General features: G+C 31.2%; 1 protein-coding gene across 1 annotated transcript; it reads right to left on the minus strand.

Moving 5' to 3' along the window:
* Positions 1 to 456: 456 nt before the first annotated feature.
* On the minus strand, positions 457 to 21,229 carry LOC139507547 (solute carrier organic anion transporter family member 4A1-like; the record flags this gene model as incomplete). Its single annotated transcript, XM_071295782.1, is given in 2 exon segments — positions 457 to 904; positions 20,348 to 21,229. Coding segments are annotated over 2 exon segments (721 nt in total), but the record flags the coding sequence as incomplete, so codon positions are not given.
* Between the last annotated feature and the right edge of the window lie 835 nt (positions 21,230 to 22,064).

Raw genomic sequence — 22,064 nt, forward strand, 5'->3', positions numbered from 1 at the left:
AGAAATCATGTTATTCACCTTTGATCAAGTTTTTTCCCCGATTGACCTCCAAAACTGCTTACAATATTATTAAAATAAACATCTTAAATTAATTTAAGCATACTAGAAATTAAACTAGAATATTGATGGAGATGTTATATCTCTATACAAGCTGGGTTTTTTTTTTTTTAAATCTCCTTCAAGTACCGATTTTTTCTTCTTCTATTTTAACCTTAATGTGTATAAATGTAACATTCTAAGTTTTATTCCGTGAGCAATTTTAATAATATTGATGTAACATTGTTTATGTTTAAACATACATAAAATGGCATAATATACTTAAAAAGTAATTGATACAAGATATACTTTATTGTAGTTTCAACATGGCATTATATTCGTGATTTTTATGCACGAGCAATAGTGAGGACTAAAATAACCCAAATATAATGCCATGTTTTTTTTTACAATTTATCTTACCTATATACATTGATGATGATCTGAGTGGTAAGTTCTCATCAAGGTAGGTAACTCCTAATGTATACAAGGGGGCAGCACCTGCGCCATGTAAAAATTGTCCTAAATAAAACACCCATTTATAACTCGATAAACTATCTATTTTATTGTCACACTCCGTTGAGCTATTATTAGATAAATGACACAAGTCTCCACTTGAAATAATCTCATATTCAGCAGCGGTAAACTTTGGTATTGAAAAAACAAATGATCCAATTGCCATGATAAATACGCCTATTCCAAGATATCTAGGCTTACAACCAAGTCCTCCAAAATAACTAACAGGTATTAAGCAAAGGACAGAGGCAATGTCATAACTACTCGCTATAATCCCCGACTCTGTACTGCTCATGTCGTAACGACGTTCCACGGTGGATATCACAACATTTACGAATCCATTCACAACCATTCCCTGAAAAAAGAAATAAATGTTATATTAATACATGTGTTTTTAGATGGCTCTCCTTCTTATTGAGTTTTTTTTTATCCCAGCAAGCAATTTTTCAGAGCACATGAAAACTGTCAGTATAAATCATTACTGATAAAAATTTGAAATGTGTGAAATATGTTGTTACAATGTCAGTCCAATTGTCTGAAATATGTTGTTACAATCATCCATTGATCCAATTGTCTTATTTTGAGGTCCTCTATTTTTTTTATTTTATTTCTTTTTAAATTACAGCAAAAAAGATGAAAATAATAGTTTAAACATATTTATTCATAGTGGATTGGGAAACAAGTTATCGCAACTTATTTTATTCCCTTTCCACTTTGCGGGTGCGAGCGCTGCCTTGTTGCAGCATTAGCCTGCTTTGTTTCAAAATCTTTTACATGCAAGAACATACCTGCCAACTGTCACTATTTGCGGGGGATTTCCCCCATGGAGGCTCCCAAATGGAAATTTTGAAAGAGCAATTGTGTCCACAATTTTAAACAAAACAATAATTTTATAATGGCTATAGGGCTGTAAAAAAATGAATAAACCAAAAATACAACATTAAAATATATCTGAGGGCCACTTGTAGGTTTTGTGGGACTATGAGAGCCATCTTGCATGTAAAACCCCCATGGGCATTTTGAATAGTTGGCAGGTATGCAAGAAATATGGCTCTCTCTGAACACAGGTCAGTCATTTATCACCCCTTAAGATACTAATGAAAGCCTTACACTGGAAATATTTGACAAATAGACAGTAATTCAACAGCACAAAAAGGTACAATGCAAGAATTAATTCTTAACAGTAGATTTTTAAAATCTTTGTTCAATAAGCCATGACAACTAGTGACTGAGATCGTCAAAGTATAAGGATTAGACCTAGAGGATTAGACAAGAAAGAAGTCAATGAAAATATGAAGACGCGAGAAAATCATCAAAATTAGGTAACCAAACAGCCGTCAATAACGCGACTTATACTTTTACAATGAGGCAGTGTCACAAATTAAACTTCAATAACGCGACTTATACTTTTACAATGAGGCAGTGTCACAAATTAAACTTCAATAACGCGACTTATACTTTTACAATGAGGCAGTGTCACAAATTAAACTTCAATAACGCGACTTATACTTTACAATGAGGCAGTGTCACAAATTAAACTTCAATAACGCGACTTATACTTTTACAATGAGGCAGTGTCACAAATTAAACTTCAATAACGCGACTTATACTTTTACAATGAGGCAGTGTCACAAATTAAACTTCAATAACGCGACTTATACTTTTACAATGAGGGCAGTGTCACAAATTAAACTTCAATAACGCGACTTATACTTTTACAATGAGGCAGTGTCACAAATTAAACTTCAATAACGCGACTTATACTTTTACAATGAGGCAGTGTCACAATTTAAACTGAGTGTATCGTTTGTAAAACCATCTGTTTAAAAGAGTTTTTTTTAATCTTCAAGAAATGAAACTTGTTGCTGGTCATTCCCGTGTTTCTTTTGGCTTGGATCTTGTCTTTCAATTTGGCAAACAGTTTTTATAACACTTATATTAGCCATTTTCACCATTTTATAAGATCAACAATCAGATGTAGGTAATCAAATTTTAATTTAAAACTATCCAACTTTGAAATAAAATTGGTAGCTGTCCAAAATTTTTAAATTTAAAGATTGTACTAAGATATACAAATCAAAAGACATACTTAAATATAACTAAGATCGCGGCATGTTATGTAGTTTGAACATACAAATTTAAAGTACATCAGATTAAAATAGTTGAGAAAGAGTGAAAAAAAAAATCTTTCGTTCTTCATTTATCAATTAAACTTGGTTAAATAAATGGTATCGTGGCATGCATCTCAAATATACAAATTAATAATACATTTAAAGTAATTTTAGCAAATCATACTGTTCAAGAGGGTGAAAAAGGGATATTTTCGTCATTTTTATTTCATGTACAGCTGTGAAAAAGGCTTGTTATTCACCGTGTTTCATGAAATCAGTAAAAAGATCAACGTGCAAGACATTTTTAATTGTTCGTTCATTAAGAAATGCAATTTTATTTCACATTCTTCCTTTCAAATCCCCCCCCCCCTTTTACACCCCTCGTTAAAGAGTTTTCACATTAATAAGTTTCATTTGAATCCATTTTAAGAATTGATCTACACTTGTTTTAAGATTACATATCCTGAGGCTCAGATACTGTGATGAAAGAGTATCGCAAACTTAATGTGTGAAGTCAAATTATGCAATTATATGAAAAAGAGGTTGCACATGCTTTAGTGCTATTAAAGGATACCCAACTTCTTATTGAAACACATGTAATTCATGGTATCATTACAAAAAGGAGAAAGAGAGAATGAAAGAGAGTAGGAGTTAATTATCAATGAGAAAAAAAAAAGAATTTGAAATGATTTATATCTTAGTTTTTCATATCTTGGTAAAACAATATTCTTTTGTTGTTACATTGTATTAATCTTAAAACCCTAGTCAGGTGGTGAAAGGGTTATCAGCACTCTCAGATTAAAACTAATCAATGACAAGCTGCTGATCAAATATGAAGCATTAGTATATAACTGGAGAAGAGCTACAATAATATTTGTGAACAAACGACCGGACTAAGACAGACGGACTGACGAACAGACAGCCAAATGGACAGACAGACAGACAAACTGAATACAATATAGTTCCAAACCTATTTGATACTACTCAATTTTTGAGTTGAATTTCAAGCATAACTTCAAATTTCTGTTGCCAAGACACACAAAGTTCTTACATTTTTTGAGATTATTTTCATGAAAACTGCTATGAAATACAGTTGTGCAATGTATGAACCAACAGTTGCATTGACCAAAATATTCCATGCTTGAATAACGACATATGAGATATGATGTTTAAAGAAGATCCAAGTTTTTGAGAACAAAATATTGAAACGAGGTGTTCTGAAAGTTTTGACTACCACATTTAGTATAATTTTAATATTTTTGCGACGAAGAAAAAATAGTGAGGACCAGCAGATTTTCTTGAAGGACCACCACGGAAAAAAAGATTTTGACAGTTCCAGCAGACTTATATTGTTTACATGGTGCAACTTAATATTATTAAGTTCTTGACTAATTCTCATATTTGTCTGCTTAACAGCACACAAGCCAAATCAGCTTCATGTAGCTTCATGTACGAAAAGTGATTGCTATGTCCCACTGTGTATTGAGGTATAATAATACAGAAGCAACAAAATTCCGATAAGTAGCATACACAGCATAGGAAAATATCTCTTCAACTAATTCTCAGTGGAATTTAAGTATGGATTTCTTCTGCAATAGTATGCATAATATATCATTTACGATTCTGATTGTAATAAATCTGTTTCTGCAATAGTATGCGTAATATATCATATACAATTGACATGATTGACACTAACGTAAATTATGTAAATCTGAAGACGTTGTTTTCATCACTCAGTTCGTCAGTTTCTTATCCTTATCAGATAACTGATGTACTTCACAATTTTTTTTTGGTTTTTTTTTTGGTTGTAAATTTTTTAAAGCAATGCAATGAAGAATTTAAATTAACAGTTTGTAATTCCACTCTTGACTTCTGCCTGTTAAACTACAGCAACTTTCATCAATTATCAGTTTTTTGCCTAGTAATTTAAAAAAATATCCATTAAACTTTCAGAATCTAATTTCTGACTTCTGGCACTGAGTTTTCATCAATGCAAACTTTTTTTTGTTGTTGTAAATTTTCATCATTTTTTCAAACATTAAAGAATTTAAATTAACATTTTGTAATTCCACTCTTGACTTCTGCCTGTTAAACTATAGGACAACTTTCATCAATTCATTCAGTTTTTTGTAGAATAATTTAACATTGAGGAATTTAAATTAACACTTTCAGAATTCAACTTCTGACTTCTGGCAGCAGTTTTCATCAATTTAAACTGGGTTTTTTTTTTGGTGGTAAATAAATTAATTTCAAAATCAAGTAATTTATTTTCCAACTTTTGTCTGACTTTTAATTTTGTGAAAAATGATGCATTTATTGTAAGTCCAGTTACAGATAAAACATGAATACATACGTCACTAAATATAATTGGAGACAATTGTTCTGTATAATGACCATATTGATACTTTTTCACAAAATTCTGATGCTTTATCAGCTCTTTGGTGGGGTTGTTGTCTCTTTGACATTCCCAATTGCCATTCTCAATTATATTTTATTAAGATTTATACTGATAGTAAGAAATGCTGAAATGTGTATGATCGCGAGTTACGAGAAATTTTACTCATAAGTTTTTTTCTGAAAAGAGCCTCTAGTCCTCCCTCATAAGCCATAACTCTGAATTTTTCATCAATTTTCCAATCATATATTGTAGAAGGATTTTACAATTACCAAACCACTATTACTATTTTATCAGTTCTGCGTAATCTTTAAGTCTAGTTTTTTGAATTCATACTACAAAAGTCATAAATTTACTGATTGCACATGAATGAAGATAAAAACAGTTTTAAATATTGATACAAAATAAATGCATATGGATGATATCTTTAGCCTTTTCAATTACCAAGGGGCATATATAAAGTCTGTGTTATATCACTAGTATTACATAACAATTGACTAAAAACTTCCCGACAACGAAAAACAATTCTTTGTATATTGCATTACAATCGGATAAAAAACTTCTGAACTAGGAGAGATGATTCTTAAGTTTATTAAACAACAATTCTGACCCTCTGCCTTTGGTTTTTTTTTTGGTCGGGTTGTTGTCTCTTTGACACATTTCCCATTTCCATTCTCAATTTTATTAAGTTTATTTAATAACAATCGACTAAAAACTTCCCACTATGAAAGATGATTCTTTAGCATGACTATAATTTAGTATAAAGAATGACAAAACATTCTTGTTTGTCTTGTTCTATCAATCCTCTCCAACAACTAGCATTTCTGTTGCATTACAGCATTTTCAACCCTGCCACCAAAGTTTTGTTAAAGGCAGATAACCCAGGTTAAATTAAGAATCTATGGCATGTGCACTTTATCTATGTTTTTTTTTAGCTGCAAGTCAATATTGGGCACTTGGTGTGCTTATTTTTTTTATTAAATAAAGTATTAATACAGAGGGAACTTGAACATAGCATTTGCTTACTTAATTAATTACTGTATCCAGGAAGTTCCTTTTATCCAATCATGATTGGAAATCATAATTTCTGCAGCCCTAATCTTTTACTAATTGGTATGATTGGTATCTAGGATGCTAGCCAATCATTGTTCTTGATTTATTTAAATTATCCAATCAGATTGTTAATTACAGTCTTTGTTTTATCGCAAGCGCTCTTGATCACTTTTGAATTTGCACAAAGCGTGTGCAGGCTGCTTTTCATATTCCAGTTACAATTCTATTAAGCCTAAAACCATATACTTACTTCAATTATTGATATAAACAAGAATGTGTCCAAAGAACACGGATGTGCAATCCGCACTATCATTTTCTATGTTCAGCGGACTGTGAAAATGGGATAAAATTTCTAATTTGGCATTAAAATTAGAAAGATTATATCATAGGGAACATGTTTACTAAGTTTAAAGTTGATTGAACTTAAACTTCATCAAAACCTACCTCGACCAAAAAATTAACCTGAAGTGGGACGGACGGGCGCACAGACCAGAAAACATAATGCCCATAAATGGGGCATAAAAAAGGAGTGGTCAGTACCCCTATGTACTGTTCATTTCCAAGGTCATGGGTGCAACAATAATTTAAGATTATCATGATACAAAACTTGGTGTCAGGTATGTTGACCTCTGATGACTATCATACAAATAGAGTATCAGTACTCATGACAGGTAAGATTTAATCTTCAAACTTTCACACTTAATTTAATCAATTCTAAAGTGATGATTTCTTCACTAGGAAAAAATATATATTTCCAGTCATCAACCGAGGGAAATGAAGGGAACCTTAGCAATAGGTCATGCACTCTAGTCAAGCTTGCTTCCCAAAGACCCCAGAAGCAGCACAATAATTATATGCCTGCAGCCTTTTGCTGCCGTGACAAAACAGTTTTTGAATCTTTTATAGGGTATGAATCATATAAATCTCAAGTTTTTAGAGTTTTGCTGAATACAATAGTGATCTCCTAATTATAAATGCATTTAAACCAGTTTTGTGCATTGTCTTCTTGATCACCCCCTCCCCTTTTTTTAAGATAGCTGATTCAAAACCTCTACAAATTATAAATATGCACCGAAAGAAGTAACAAATTTCATTTCATTAATTTTGAGATTTTTACATAGCAAATGTATATTCTATTATTATATAACAAATGTTACATAATCCCTCATTGATAATTCCCTACTGCGACTACTTAAGAGTTTATAAACAGAAGTTTCAAATTAAAGGAAATTGAATGATCTAGGTTAACCTCTATTAATGGTTTATGAATATAATGAAGTCTAGGGTAAGAAAATCCAAAAGTTATCAGTCTGAAGTTAATAAGTGGAACAGGAATTGCTGTCTGTCTCAGTACCAGAGTTCTTAACGTTTTTGTGGGTTTTATGTGTATTTATTGTTGTTGACGTGTTGTATCACACACCCCCCTCTTTTGACAACTAGTATTTTTTCTACCATTACAACATTTCCATCCCTGCCACCAAGATCTTAGTCTTGACTTGTTGTATTAACCCACTTGACAACTAATGTTTTTTCTACCATTACAACATTTCTAACCCTGCCACCAAGATCTTAGTCTTGACTTGTTGTATTGACCCACTTGACAACAAAGGCTTTTTCTACCATTACAACATTTCCAACCCTGCCACCAAGATCTTAGTCTTGACTTGTTGTATTGACCCATTTGACAACAAATGTTTTTTCTACCATTACAACATCTCTAACCCTGCCACAAAGATCTTAGTGTTGACTTGTTGTATTGACCCACTTGACAACAAATGTTTTTTCTACCATTACAACATCTCTAACCCTGCCACAAAGATCTTAGTGTTGACTTGTTGTATTGACCCACTTGACAACAAATGTTTTTTTTCTACCATTACAACATTTCCAACCCTGCCACTACCATCATAGTCTTGACTTGTTGTATTGACCCGCTTCGCAACAAAGGCTTTTTCTACCATTACAACATTTCCAACCCTGCCACTACCATCTTAGTCTTGACTTGTTGTATTGACCCACTTGACAACTAATGTTTTTTCTACCATTACAACATTTCCAACCCTGCCACCAAGATCTTAGTCTCGACTTGTTGTATTGACTCACTTGACAACTAATGTTTTTTCTACCATTACAACATTTCCAACCCTGCCACCAAGATTTTAGTCTTATTAGTATTTTTTTCTATTTACAATGTATTTTCTGTTTTTCTGTTACTTTTTAGTACCTCCTTGCTATCCTGACTTTTTTATACAGTATAATACAACAGTACACATTTTCAAAGGTCCCTTAAAATCAAAAGCCTTAAATCTTAAAAGACCACCCTCATTTAGCAGCTAAATGGGCTTCAATCCAGATGTGCAAATTCTTACAAGAAGGAATGGGCACATTATTATAATAATTAATTTCAGCAATGATTCTTACATTACAACAATTAGAATTCCACATTAACAATCCATTGCTTCCTCTATGTTAAAGTCATTTACAGATATATATATATCATATGATAATCGCCTCTAATGAAGAACGGAAATCAAATCTAGATCTAGAAATGCTATATACAGTTATCATAGGACACACACTAGTATCAGGTGTATCAAATCTAATTCTTCTTTTTTGAAGATGAATCAATTGAAATCAAGACAAATGTGTTGAAAATCTGATTCAAATAAATGTAATTTCATGTAATTTATTATGAACTCTAAGCAAATGAGGAAGGTATGTCTTGCACATCAAATCTATTTTTTCTTTTTTGAAGATGAATGGATTGAAATCAAGACAACTGCCGAAAATCTGATTCAAATAAATGTAATATCATGTAATTTATTATGAACTCTAGACAAATGGGGGAGGTATGTATTGCGTATCAAATCTAATTCTTCTTTTTTGAAGATGAATGGATTGAAATCAAGACAACTGCCGAAAATCTGATTCAAATAAATGTAATATCATGCAATTTATTATGAACTCTAAGCAAATGGGGGAGGTATGTCTTGCACATCAAATCTATTTTTTCTTTTTTGAAGATGAATGGATTGAAATCAAGACAACTGCCGAAAATCTGATTCAAATAAATGTAATATCATGTAATTTATTATGAACTCTAGACAAATGGGGGAGGTATGTCTTGCGTATCAAATCTAATTCTTCTTTTTTGAAATGAATGGATTGAAATCAAGACAACTGCCGAAAATCTGATTCAAATAAATGTAAAATCATGTAATTAATTATTAACTCTAAGCAAATGGGGGAGGTATGTTTTCTGCAAACATTTAATACAAATAAATCTGACAAATGAACCATGAAAATAAGGTCATTTGGACAGGCCCGTAGCCAGGAATTTCCAAAGGGGGGGGGGGGGGGGGTTCGTTAGACTCATGAACTCGACTTTAACAGTCACAATTTGAACAAAGCGTTGACTTTAACAATGTTTATTTGATTTCAAGGCTACGGGTATGATTTGGACATGCATACAGTACACTAAACACAGTTGACCTACTGTTTATAGTTTATGTGAAAAAGACCTTATCATTTAGTATTAAACTTAATCACTGGAATCTAAGAATTGAGGTCAAGGTAAGTTGAAATCTGACAGAAAGTTTATTGTATCCTGCAAGAATCTATTATACCAAATATAATTATCCTATTTCTCACACATGAAAGTTCACATGACAAAAATAAAAAAACAAAAATACATTATTTTTAAGCAGTCGCTGAACCATGAAAATGAGGTAAAGGACAGATGACAATCATGACACACGGAAACTCTGTTACATAAGACACCTCTATATATGAACCTTTTGAAACAGCAAGGCAATATTTATTTTGGGTTCAAAGACAGCTTCTTGCACAACAGATGACGGAAGTCTTGTATACTATCTTCGTAGATACACATCACATCTGTTATGTGATGTCACTAATTATTACGATAATCCTCTCTTACAAAATTCCTGAAGATGACATTGTATTAACTCTACATCATATTCTTGTTTATTTCTGGAATATGTAATAAAATATGACGTTGTTTTTTTCAGTTTGTAGCAAATTGAGGCAAAAATGTCTTCTACATTTCAAAATAAAAAGCTTTATACAAATACTTTCCACTACCTCAGTCAAATAGGGCTCTTCATGGTTTAGTTCGGCCACATTGAATAGGGGGCAGATTTTTTTGAAAGATGTGGAGATAGTATGAAAATATGGAAAATCCTATGCATGTTTCCAAGCAACTGCTCTGTTTTTTTCTCTCCATTATGAAAATCTGCCCCTATCCAATATAGCCGAACTAACTGTGAAGAACCCTATTAGCACACCTTGTGTGGTATTCTGTGATTTTTGTTCGTAGAAAAGACCATAATCGACAAATAAAAGTTTATTAACCCATACTTTAGACTAGACATATCCACATTTTACAGCCTGCCCTTAACACCAGGTGCTCTAGTTATGGCTAATTAATTATAATGATGAAATTAGGATAAGTCAATATTTATATAAGCAGTAACTCCATAAACTTTTAACTACAGTGCAAGCTGATAATCATGTTCTATCAACAACTTATTGCTAAGCAAAACATAAACATTGTAGGTAATGAAAAATACTGGTATTTCTCACCGTGCATGTTAAAAAATCTGGGATGAAAAATCAAAGGAATCGCCAATCTTTTTATACTAGACTTATCCCTCCACCCCCCCCCCCAAAAAAAATATACCATTTTTTTTATAAAGTAATTTTAAATGAATTCCTGATAAGAATGTGAAAAAAAATATTTTTCTTAAATAAATGTGAAACAATACAAGATAGGTACCAACACTTTATTTGTAGATCTCTACTATATGTGCGTGATACAGGGTTATATTTATGTTTTAGAGCAATACACCTGAAATAACAGCAAGCAATATTTTAACACACTTACATACTGACATATAAGTCAGCACAAGATAAATCTCAAGCAGACTTAATTGACCCATTTCTCTGTTGATATAAGATAAATTATAATTTCAATAAAAAAACCTTTAATATGAAAAAAAATCTTGATCTATGACCCTAAAACACATCTTTCTAGTTTTTTCAAAGAAGATATATAGATTTTCAAGATTGAAATCTTCACAAAAATACAGCCATGAGGTATCTTTATTTTAACATCTGAAGATGAAAAGAAAAGATAAAAGATGAAAAACATGTGAACATTGGATAAATAACCCTGGTTGATATGTGTGTTTATTTACTATACAAATCAGCCTCATTAAAACTGATATCAGACATACATGTCAATATTTTGAAAATGCAGGTCAAGTCATACAGGCATGGAGTAAAAATAAAACATTTTTTGGTGTTATAATTAATAGTTTAGATTTTCAGAGATTACACATCTTTTCCTCCTTTAAAATATTCTTTTAAAAAAAATTTGGTCTGTTTTTAACTGTACATCAAATTCTTTATATAATTTTTTTAAATTTCATTTTATATTTTTTCATGAAAGTTGGAAAATTTTAACTTTGAGAAATTAAACATTTCTATGTGCATGTGATGTAAGTTTTTTAAATGTCATTCATAGATTTATGACTGCAATAATTGCTATCTTAACTCTTCATACAATTTTTTTTTCTTTCTTTCTCATAAATCAGTTGTTCCTAAGCACTTGAAAACTTGCAGTTTAGGTGTTAAAAAAGATGAGAATTTGATTAAAAAGTTAAAGCAGAGTTGGGTATGTTTTCATATATATTCCAAGTGAAAAACTACGAAATGTCCTCACATCTTTTAAGCAGCATTAGTCCTGCTGACCAAGGGGCAGATCCAGCCATTTTAAAAAAAAGGAGGTGGAGGTGTGTGTGGGGGGTGAAAGGGGTTCCAACTATGTACCAATTGAAAAGCATTGATCATCAAAGATTTTCATACTCTTAAATTACTTCTTGAAATCAAAATTTTTAAAGCTTCTTTCATTTTACTCTATAAAACAGTTTCAAACTAATCAGATAGTTTAACATAAACAAATTGCAGCAAATGTTTTTACAAGTTAACATTTAACATGCAATCCATCATTCCAAGTGCAAAATAATTAAAAGCAGTTCCTTGATCAATTTCATGTCAGTTTCTGACCCATTAGTAAATAATTGTCTGTTTCTATAACATGTTTAGTCTATTTTTTTGAATTAACAAATCTATGGCCTTCATCTGACAAGAAACAATATACGAGCTGCGTTTGGATTGAAAACAACCTTCTGCAAGTGCAGTTATACATGTAAGTGCATAAGACTTTGAGTAGAACATTCAAGTACAAGGTAAAACATGAATATTTGGTCTGTTTTGTAGGGGTCTTCATATAGCAACTTATTTTTTAAACATTTACCCACTTTGTATAGAGATTTTATACAATCCGAAATAAATAAAGGCAACAGTAGTATACCGCTGTTCAAACTCATAAATCCATGGACAAAAAACAAAAATAAATAAGTTAGATGTATTGATATACAATTGAATAAAGATCAATTTATATCCGACACAGCTCATATATCTCTTTAAATGAGACTTGGGTATTACAAACTTTTATAATCCATCTGAGAACAAAAAAATATTAAAAGTTAAAACATATATTTTAATAATAATCAGGAACACTGTATATCGGTAATCCATTCAAAAAACATAAACAGAACAGTTTAAATAAGCTTGTCAACTTTGACTGGAAGTTTAGTCTTTCAAGATAAAATTTTGAAGCCAAAGTCTTGAAATTTTTGTATAAAGTCCAAAGGCTTGTAGTAAAAATTCTTACAAACCTGAGCTGGAGTGGCTAAGAGTTCAGAGCATTAAGACTGAAGTTTTACACCTTACTTTTAGCAAAATACATAATGATATGGAATGGAAATTTACAAATGAAATGTGTCAAGACTCATTTAAATCATAGAAATACAGAAGCATCCATAGTACTTTGTGGATCATATACTTCAGGTTAGTCTACCACATGGGTAGGTACAATCAGAGACATATTATATGTCTCTGGTACTATTATGTAAAGAAACTATCTTTAGTGACTATCTCAGCGCAGATAACAATGCAACAATTTACTACAAACTGACAAAAGTATGTTATAATATATTACATATTCCAGAAATAAACAAGAATATGATGTAGAGTTAATACAATGTCATCTTCAGGAATTTTGTAAGAGAGGATTATCCTAATAATTAGTGACATCGCATAACAGATGTGGTGTGTATTTACGTAGATAGTATACAAGACTTCCATCATCTGTTGTGCAAACTGTCATAGAACTCAAAATAAATATTTAGAACAAGGATGTTCATTTTTCTGTTAAAATTTTGTAACCTCAAGCTTTTTTCCTGGCAAGAATAACTTTTTTGTTTTAGAACGCTATTTGCCAATCACAACATTTTGGTGTATACTGTTGAAAATATTACCTAGAATAAATTAAATTCTGAAACCCTGAATTTAACTCCTATATTTCTTAATATTTTGTAAAACTTTTGTTTAAATATGCAATGGGTTTTCCCCCCATCAACTTGTGATTTGGATTGACATGGCTCTTGGTTCCCCCATCTGATAAACTTCAGGCAAAATATTTGAAATTTTGCAATATCTGATTATTCTGTCCACTCTCTATGATAGTTTTATGCCCCTTGCCTTACTATTCCTTTTTTGCACTTTTCCTACCACAATTTATTCAAATGCCAATACAATTATCTGTGCAGTAAGTTAATACAGATAGCAAAAATATTAACTAATCCTGACAAGACAAAGAAGACCATCCCGTTGTCATTCTTAATTCTCAAAATATACAGAATATGATGTAAGACTAACAAATCGTCATGAATTAACGTAATCACAACAGACAAGCAACATAGGTTAAGATGTAAGATTTCATTGAAATGTGATTTATCTAGTGAACGATCAAAGAAGAAATCAACATTTATTACTTATATTCCTTTGTTATAAACCTTAGTTACTTGACACTACATACCAAACATTTTGGCTTAGTCTTTAATAGGTAACCTTTTTTTATTTCCGCTGTTTCTGCAAATTAAAGCATTGTCCAACAAACTCTAATTTGTTGTATATGAATGAATTTCTTTTTTTATCATTCTTAATTACTATTTTATTCTTAAAAAGCTGACATGATTGAGATTATGAATTGATCTTGGGTATATCAGTTTGATTGGTGATCAAGAGATAGATCCCCTCCCCCGAACTTATGTCCTGTTTTAGTTCTTACATATGTTTTTTGACTGCTTGATCCCCTCTTAATCAAAGTCCTTTTAAAAATCTGCCTTTGAATTTTATTCTTATATTTTCCACTGTGTGAAAATTAGAGTTAACTTATATTATGATAGGTTCCAGTTAATGGTTCCTATCCTTGAATGTTGGTTGCTTGACATCCAGTGGCAAATGTTTCAAGCATTTTCATGGACGATCCTACATTGATTTTTCAGAGCCCAACAAAAGCACAAGAATCAAACCATACAATGTTTTTTTATTGCATCAACCAAATACAAATTTTGAATTTCATAAAAGATGCACTATAGAAAGATAAACAATCCTAGCCTTGCAGGAGTACAAACTGAGTTCACACGCGCCAGGTTCATAAACATTTTTTAAATTGCCCCAGTAATCTCTAAAAGGATCAAAACCACCACTTGTCATAGTATAGTCTTCATGCAATCTTAGATATTAAAATCATCACCGCTTATCATCCTTATCTCACGGCAGACATTAAGAAAGATAGAAATCACAGCTGTTTGGTTGTTAACTTTACAAATAATTAGGTAGAAATGAGTATTTGGAGAAAAAAACTTTAATAAATTTGCTGCAAAAAATATTAGAAAAATTTGTAAAAGATTGTTGTATGTCGAAAAAAAAATGTGCATATAAACAGTGGAAGGATTGTGCTCTGTGTTATTATCCTAGAACTTTACTTTTGGATATTTTTAATAAAATATGAGATGTGTCTGTAATTTGATAAAAACATCCAATGTATGATACATTAAACATGTTAAACACACACAGATATGTACATGTACTCTTGTTTCTCATTTTTTATTTTTTTATACAGATTAGATCGTTGGGTTTCCTGTTTGAATCGATTTACACTAGTCATTTTTTGGGGCCCTTTATAGCTTGCTCTGTGTTGAAGGCTGTACCTATAATGGTTTACTTTCAAAATTGTGATTTGGATGGAGAGTTGTCTAATTGCCACTCATACCACATCTATTTATATCCATCTTCAGACAGATGAATATCTCTTTTAATTTAATATCTGGTATGTATTTCGGGGTTTCTCTCTTATTCAAGGGACATAACCTCATTTAAAAATCAAATTAAAAATGTATTCTAGTTAATGAGGTATTGTTCCCACATCTGTTCTAGATTTTAAAAAATGTAAAATCTTCAAACCATTCTTTAGTTCTCAAAACTCACTTAAGTTGAAAAAAAATTATATCATGGATTATCTCCCTTTTATATTCTGACCCCAATTTAAATAATCTGGGTAAACTAGCATTGTAATCAAAATAAACAAGAATCTGAGAAATGATAATTCCACAATAACACTTAATAACCAGATGGTGTTGAAAATAGCACATTATAAACACAAACAAATTAGACACAGCATTGTTCTGGAATGTCTAATAATTAACATCTCTATAGTCTATAGGTCATCAGTATAATAGCTACTCGTTATTCATTCATTTTTCATGGGTGTTTGATTTCTGCTTTTTCCAAAGTCTAAGTTGAACATAGAACTCTTGTTTTAATTGTATATACTCATTAAATCTAGGAACTTAGTATCCATTGGCGGATCCAGGGGGAGGGGGGTTCCAGCGGTTGGAACCCCCCCCCCCCCCCCCCCCCCCCTTTACAAAATGGTTGGATCCGCCCCTGGTATCCCCAGTCTGCACCAGACTCTTTTCCTACTACTAGAGCAGATACTAATGTTCCAACCTATTTATTTACCTTTCAAAACAAGTTTGTCAAATACTGATAAGTTCTAATAAAATTTTACTAGTCTGGGGCATCGGTCTAGTGGCTAACAATACAGACTGTTTCCCATGAAAATTAATGAATCCTGCAGTATTGTCATCATTAATATTGTAAGGAAATTAAAATTGAATTTGTTTATTGTCTTGCTATTGAATTTATAGTTTAAATCTATCAGACTTGAACTAAAAAGATAGGATTTTCTGGATCTTGTTAGAACAAGAAATAACAAATTTACCACATACTGACTATGTCTTTTATGAAAGGACTGATTGAGGCTGGGTAACAAACATATTATCATAACCCCCTTTTTTTTTAATTTTCAAGAACCCCAAAAATTTTCATTTATTTATAATTAACAGTAGGAAGAACACTTTCAATTATATTGAGTTTAATTTTCTACTTTATATGTTAATCTAATATCTTACGCTTTGGATTACAAAATATATTAGATGTGCTTCATAAAATACTCAAAATTTGAAGATATTACAGTGGCAGATCTAGGTCTTTTCAAAAAGGAATAGCTCAGCCCAGAGGGTAACCTAGAGTAAAAATATAGAAAATGCAATACATAAACACACAGTAAGGCTGTGGGATCCCTTGGGTTCCCTGACTATGCCTACAGGTAACTAACTCACTGTATAAGAAATTTTCACATGAATTGAATATTGACAAATTTCAAAATCAAAACACACATTAACACCCTACTTGACAAACAATTTACTGCTGCCAGTCTTTTGAATAAAGTCTAACTTCCTGGTTGCACTATGATTTACAGTATGTTTCTATCACATTGTTTGAAGAGATTTTCACTAAACTATTAACCAATATTTATATGAACATAAATTTTCAAGGACAGTATCAAAATACATGATATAATATATGTATATATGTCAATGAGACAGCAAATCTGAAGTACAAAAGTATTGGCAGATCCAGGGGGGTTGCAGGGGTTGGAACCCCTCTTTTTTTTGCCGATCAATGCATTTGAATCCGAGCATATAGCTGGAACCCCCCTTTACTCTGAGTTGGGAACCCCCCCTTTTTAAAATGGCTGGATCTGCCCCTGAAAAGTATTTAACAATACATCAGAAAATGGTCCTTACGAAAATTATTGCCAAATAAATAATAAAACTTCATATGTTTCTGCATCTTTATGGTATTCATTTTATATAAATCAGTCCTGTAGTCAATTGATAATATTTTTTGGAAAACTATCAATTTTAGATTAAATAATATGACTTTTTTTGAGTGGGAACTCATTTTTGTCTTCTGACTGTAGATGGGTTTCTATATAGAAACTTGAAATGTATAAGGCAAACTCTAAACCACACTATCTAAAAAAGATCTGTAATCTGAGCACCAAATTCTCAAAGTAAGAAAAAACATTATAATAACTAAAAAAAAAACCAATGATGAGGTTCTTGACACATTGAGTCTAGCATCTAAGTCCTTCAGATTAAAATTAGCAAAAAATTATTCCCTCACACCAAATTCTGTCATGTCTAATCAAAATCAGTAACTGTTTAAAATGACTAAAGTGATTGGTCTTTTAGAGGGCGAATTACACCTAACAAAATCTTATTTGCAATTGTACTTGGATAATAAAGACAACAAACTCAAGTTTTGTTACTAAAAAATTGTGATACTTTCAAAAACTAAAAATAAACTGTTTATCCATAACCTTACTGTAGAAATTTTGCTTACTTAACGAGTGATTTATTTCAAATTTTATGTCTTTTCCTCTTACAAAACTCGTTAAATAATTAATCAATATAAACTCCTGAGATAAACTGTTAATAACTTTACCCATTTATCCAATCATCAAGATCATGTATAACACTTTTCAAAATAAACCTTAATGTAAATTCAGGTATAACAGTTATAAGGTGTTAACTAAATTTACAAGTTATTAGATGTCTGGCAGGAGGAATTTTATACTAGATTCATCACAAGTGGAAGTTTTGTTGTATATAACTATAATAGCAGCAATAGCAAAGCCATTGTTATGATTGTAAATGAAAAAAATAAAATTCATTTGGAAAAAGTACAAAAAAGTTGTCTTGACCATCTATACTATTTTTTAGAAGAAACAATTTCATAGTATTTTTAATTTTTTTTTCTCAAAACCTCAGATGATTGAATGCGTCTGCAATTGAAAAAAAATGTATGAAGTCTTTAAGCAATCCCAATAATGGTTTTATTTTCTCTATACCAAATGTATCAAAGGAAATCAAAATAAAAGGGGCATTAACTTAAGTGGGGATTAATATAATGTAATGTCATTTACACTAATATCTCTTTTTTCATGTTTTTATCAAATTAATAAATCAAAATCGGTAATGATTTTTGTTGTTTGCCTAACATGCCTAAAGTCCAGTATCAAGTATTTCCTTCATTAAACCTGTTTCTTGGTTATTTGTGATGTTGAGTTACTGTCTAATTTACTTTATTCATTCTATCAATCTAATAGGTAGGTTACTGCAATGTGGGATTACCTTTATGCAGCCACAAGAGCTGGACATCAGATTGAAGCTAGAAAAATAGCGTGTTTGATAGCAGAAACTTTGCAATTCTACAGAACAGAGGTGACTTGGGTTGATGGCACATCTATCTTAGTTCACTTAAACTCATTTAATTATTTCAATATTGAATAAAAATCATTTTTTTCATCTTTTTATTTAAAAAAAAAATGTACAGGTAAGATGCACCATGTTTGTTGCATTTTGTTCCTTCTGCAATGAGTGACGAAACAAAATAAGCACAAATTTCTCGTTTGAATTGTTTTACATTGTCTTATCGGGGCCTTTTATAGCTGACTATGCAGTATGGGCTTTGCTCATTGTTGAAGGCTGCACAGTGACCTATAGTTGTTAATGTCTGTGTCATTTTGGTCTTTTGTGGATAGTTGTCTCATTGGCAATCATACCACATCTTCTTTTTTTATATACAAAAAATACACCTAGTGCAAATTAACCTTTAAATTGACTGGATACTTTGTCAATGTCAAATCAGTATTTGTTTCTAATTTTTCAAAAATAAGCATGCAGTAATAGATAAACAGCAATTATTTACAAGGTCATAACATATCAACAAATCTTTTTCACAATTCCGTGTTAAATAAACAACAACTCATAGTGTTCAATACAGGAAAAGGTTTTAGATAGATTATTATGCATATGAAAAATCATTCATATATTTTCTTGCCAGGATTATTAATAAACAAATGGAGAATGTATACATGGGTCACAGATGAAGTCCCCACTTGCGTTTAATGTAATAAAGGTACATATTTCAAAAAACTGTTGCAGTGACGCCACCCAAATTTCGAACTTGTGTTAAGTTTTGTGGTACATATATATATATGTATAAATGTGTTTCATATCATTTGGATGAGGAAAACTAAAGAGGACGGAAACTAATTTTGACAGGGGCAATCATAATGAAAAATGCCAATGAGACAACTCTCCACAAAAATTTAAACAACTATACATTATTGTAGATCACTGTATTGCTTTCAACAATGAGCAAAGCCCATACCACATAGTCAGCTATAAAAGGCCTCAAAATGACAATGTAAAACAATCTAAAGTCTATTTGACAAAATGTATAGTCTTTAAAAAAAAATCTAGATTCTGAATCACCTCATGACCTTGCCCTAATTTGAGTCGAATTTTTTATTTCATGTAATCAAGTTATATTTGTACATTGAAGAATCATGTTTTAATTACAAAGCAATTTAAATAAAGAAAGTGTGAGTCACTAGTCCAACCAAATTTTATTCAAGTTCAACTGTGAACAATTTAAAAAATATTCTTTTCAAGAACTATTACAATTTTTCTTTTTATTATATATATCAAATATATAGAAATTATGGTGAATAATAAACTAAAATTATGCAAATCAGTATGTTTCAAAAATAAAAATGAAATGAACATCAAAACATTGTCATTTAAACAGCTGAGTAGATGTCAACACAATGACAGGGCATATTAAGGTAAAGAAATATCACCTCATTACACTAGTAACACATGTTTACAAATGTATGGAGCAATCATGTGTAAGAAAATGTCATTCATAACAAATAACAAATTAGTTATCAATTACAACCATAATCATATTGCACTATCAATAAATCAATAGACAATACTACTAATACAAAATAATAGTAATTTGTGAATTGATTTTTATCTCAAGTTTCATTCATCATGTTCATGTTGTAAACAAGATTAAAAGATTTATTAAAAAAAAGTTGATTTACCTGTATTGCTCCAGCCCAGCATAGCCAAAATAACATCCACCCAGGCCTTCTAAACGCCTGACAAATTTGAGGCTGGCAGGACCTCCAACCACAGAGTTCACTTTCCTCATCAGAGGGTTTTTTTCCCTCCTCAAGTTCTAATGGATTGACTTTAGGGTCCATTTTTTCGTCACTGTAAGGTATCATTAAGTATTCTCCATTTTTCACAGGTAAAATTTCTTCTTTCAGCATGGGAGAGTTTTCAGTGGAGTGTGAATTGTTTACAAATGTCATTGTTTATTGATTTACGGTCGATCGGATATTGATACTTTAAATAGAACAGGAAATTTACAACTTTCCCTTTCTTAAGTGTGAGTACTTATGTTCAAGTCATTAATTAAATTTCAAGGAGTAGTAATATATAGCCATGCTTCCTGATTTATTTAATCACAAGAAAAACAAATATCACTTTTTATATCCTAATCAGATCGTTAATTGAAAATCTGAATGTAATATCGCATGAATGGAACTCAGTTCTGGCAAGGATTTTTACTATAAAGTTTACAAATCCTTGGTTCTGGGAAAATCATCTATTTCTATAATTTAACTGCAAAAATCATATCTCATGTATATCGAACTTCCAAAGTTCGCTTTTTGGAATTAAATCCTGTTTCTTTCACAAATAAGGGTAATCACAAAGTCCAGCTGATATCAGGATTATGTAATATTTGGAAGATCAAATCCCATGCTGTGTTTTCATTTAATTCGTCAAAACTACTTCAATTTTTTTGTCTGATTCATTCGTCTTTTTCACACTAATTATGCAACTAAATCTTGACTTTTACAGCTATACAGCGAGCTAAACATCTGCCTGGAATCTGTAAAATACAAGAGAGAATACACAGTTATAATGTGTTTCCCTGATGATGTAATAGTCTGGATAATTGTTAAATGATAAATATTCCACAGAATAAGCAGGGAACCATTACTCATTGACCAGACTATGAGTGTCGTTTGCGCCATCTTGTAACTGTAAATTTTAAATAATTGATGGCTAATTTTAAAGACATCGACATTTATCAGAGACACTAGATCGAATTGGTATCAAAATCACAATGCAGGATCCAGCCATTTTTAAAAGGGGGACCCTTACTTACAAAAGTTTCTTGATCAGCACTGAAAAGCACTGCTATTAATATTGCAAGATTTGCATATGACTATTAAAGTAAATTCTCTCAAGAAAAAGAAATAAATACTAGTAATGGCTAACAATTAGTTTTAAACCATTTAGATAAAACACATCCATCTGTAATGAAAATAAAAAAAAAAAATATTTGCACCAGTTTTTGAATATTAATAGCCATAACAGATTGTCTGTAATCATAAAAATCCAAAAGTGTGAACATTTTATAGCTAACGGCTTATTAATTGTGGTAATAAGCCACACCTGTTAATTGCAAATGCATGCTAAACATGTAATTTTCACCTGTTTTTAGCAAACATTTTGTCTACCTTCTGAAGTTTTAATAGATAATAAATATTCTTATCCAGCTGTTCAATGGTCTAACACTTGGTGGTCTGCCAATAAAGGAACCAGAAAATAATACTGTACCTACTATTTTGATAAAGGTGGACATGTTGTCCAGTGCCCTATTGTGTTTTCTGTTCTTGTCCTTTGGTCTCAGGTGGTGAGTTGTCTCATTCATTTGACAATCATACCACATCTTATTTTCCAAGG

Source organism: Mytilus edulis, unplaced genomic scaffold (genome assembly GCF_963676685.1).
Source record: "Mytilus edulis unplaced genomic scaffold, xbMytEdul2.2 SCAFFOLD_818, whole genome shotgun sequence".
NCBI classification, from domain to species: Eukaryota; Metazoa; Mollusca; class Bivalvia; order Mytilida; family Mytilidae; genus Mytilus; species Mytilus edulis.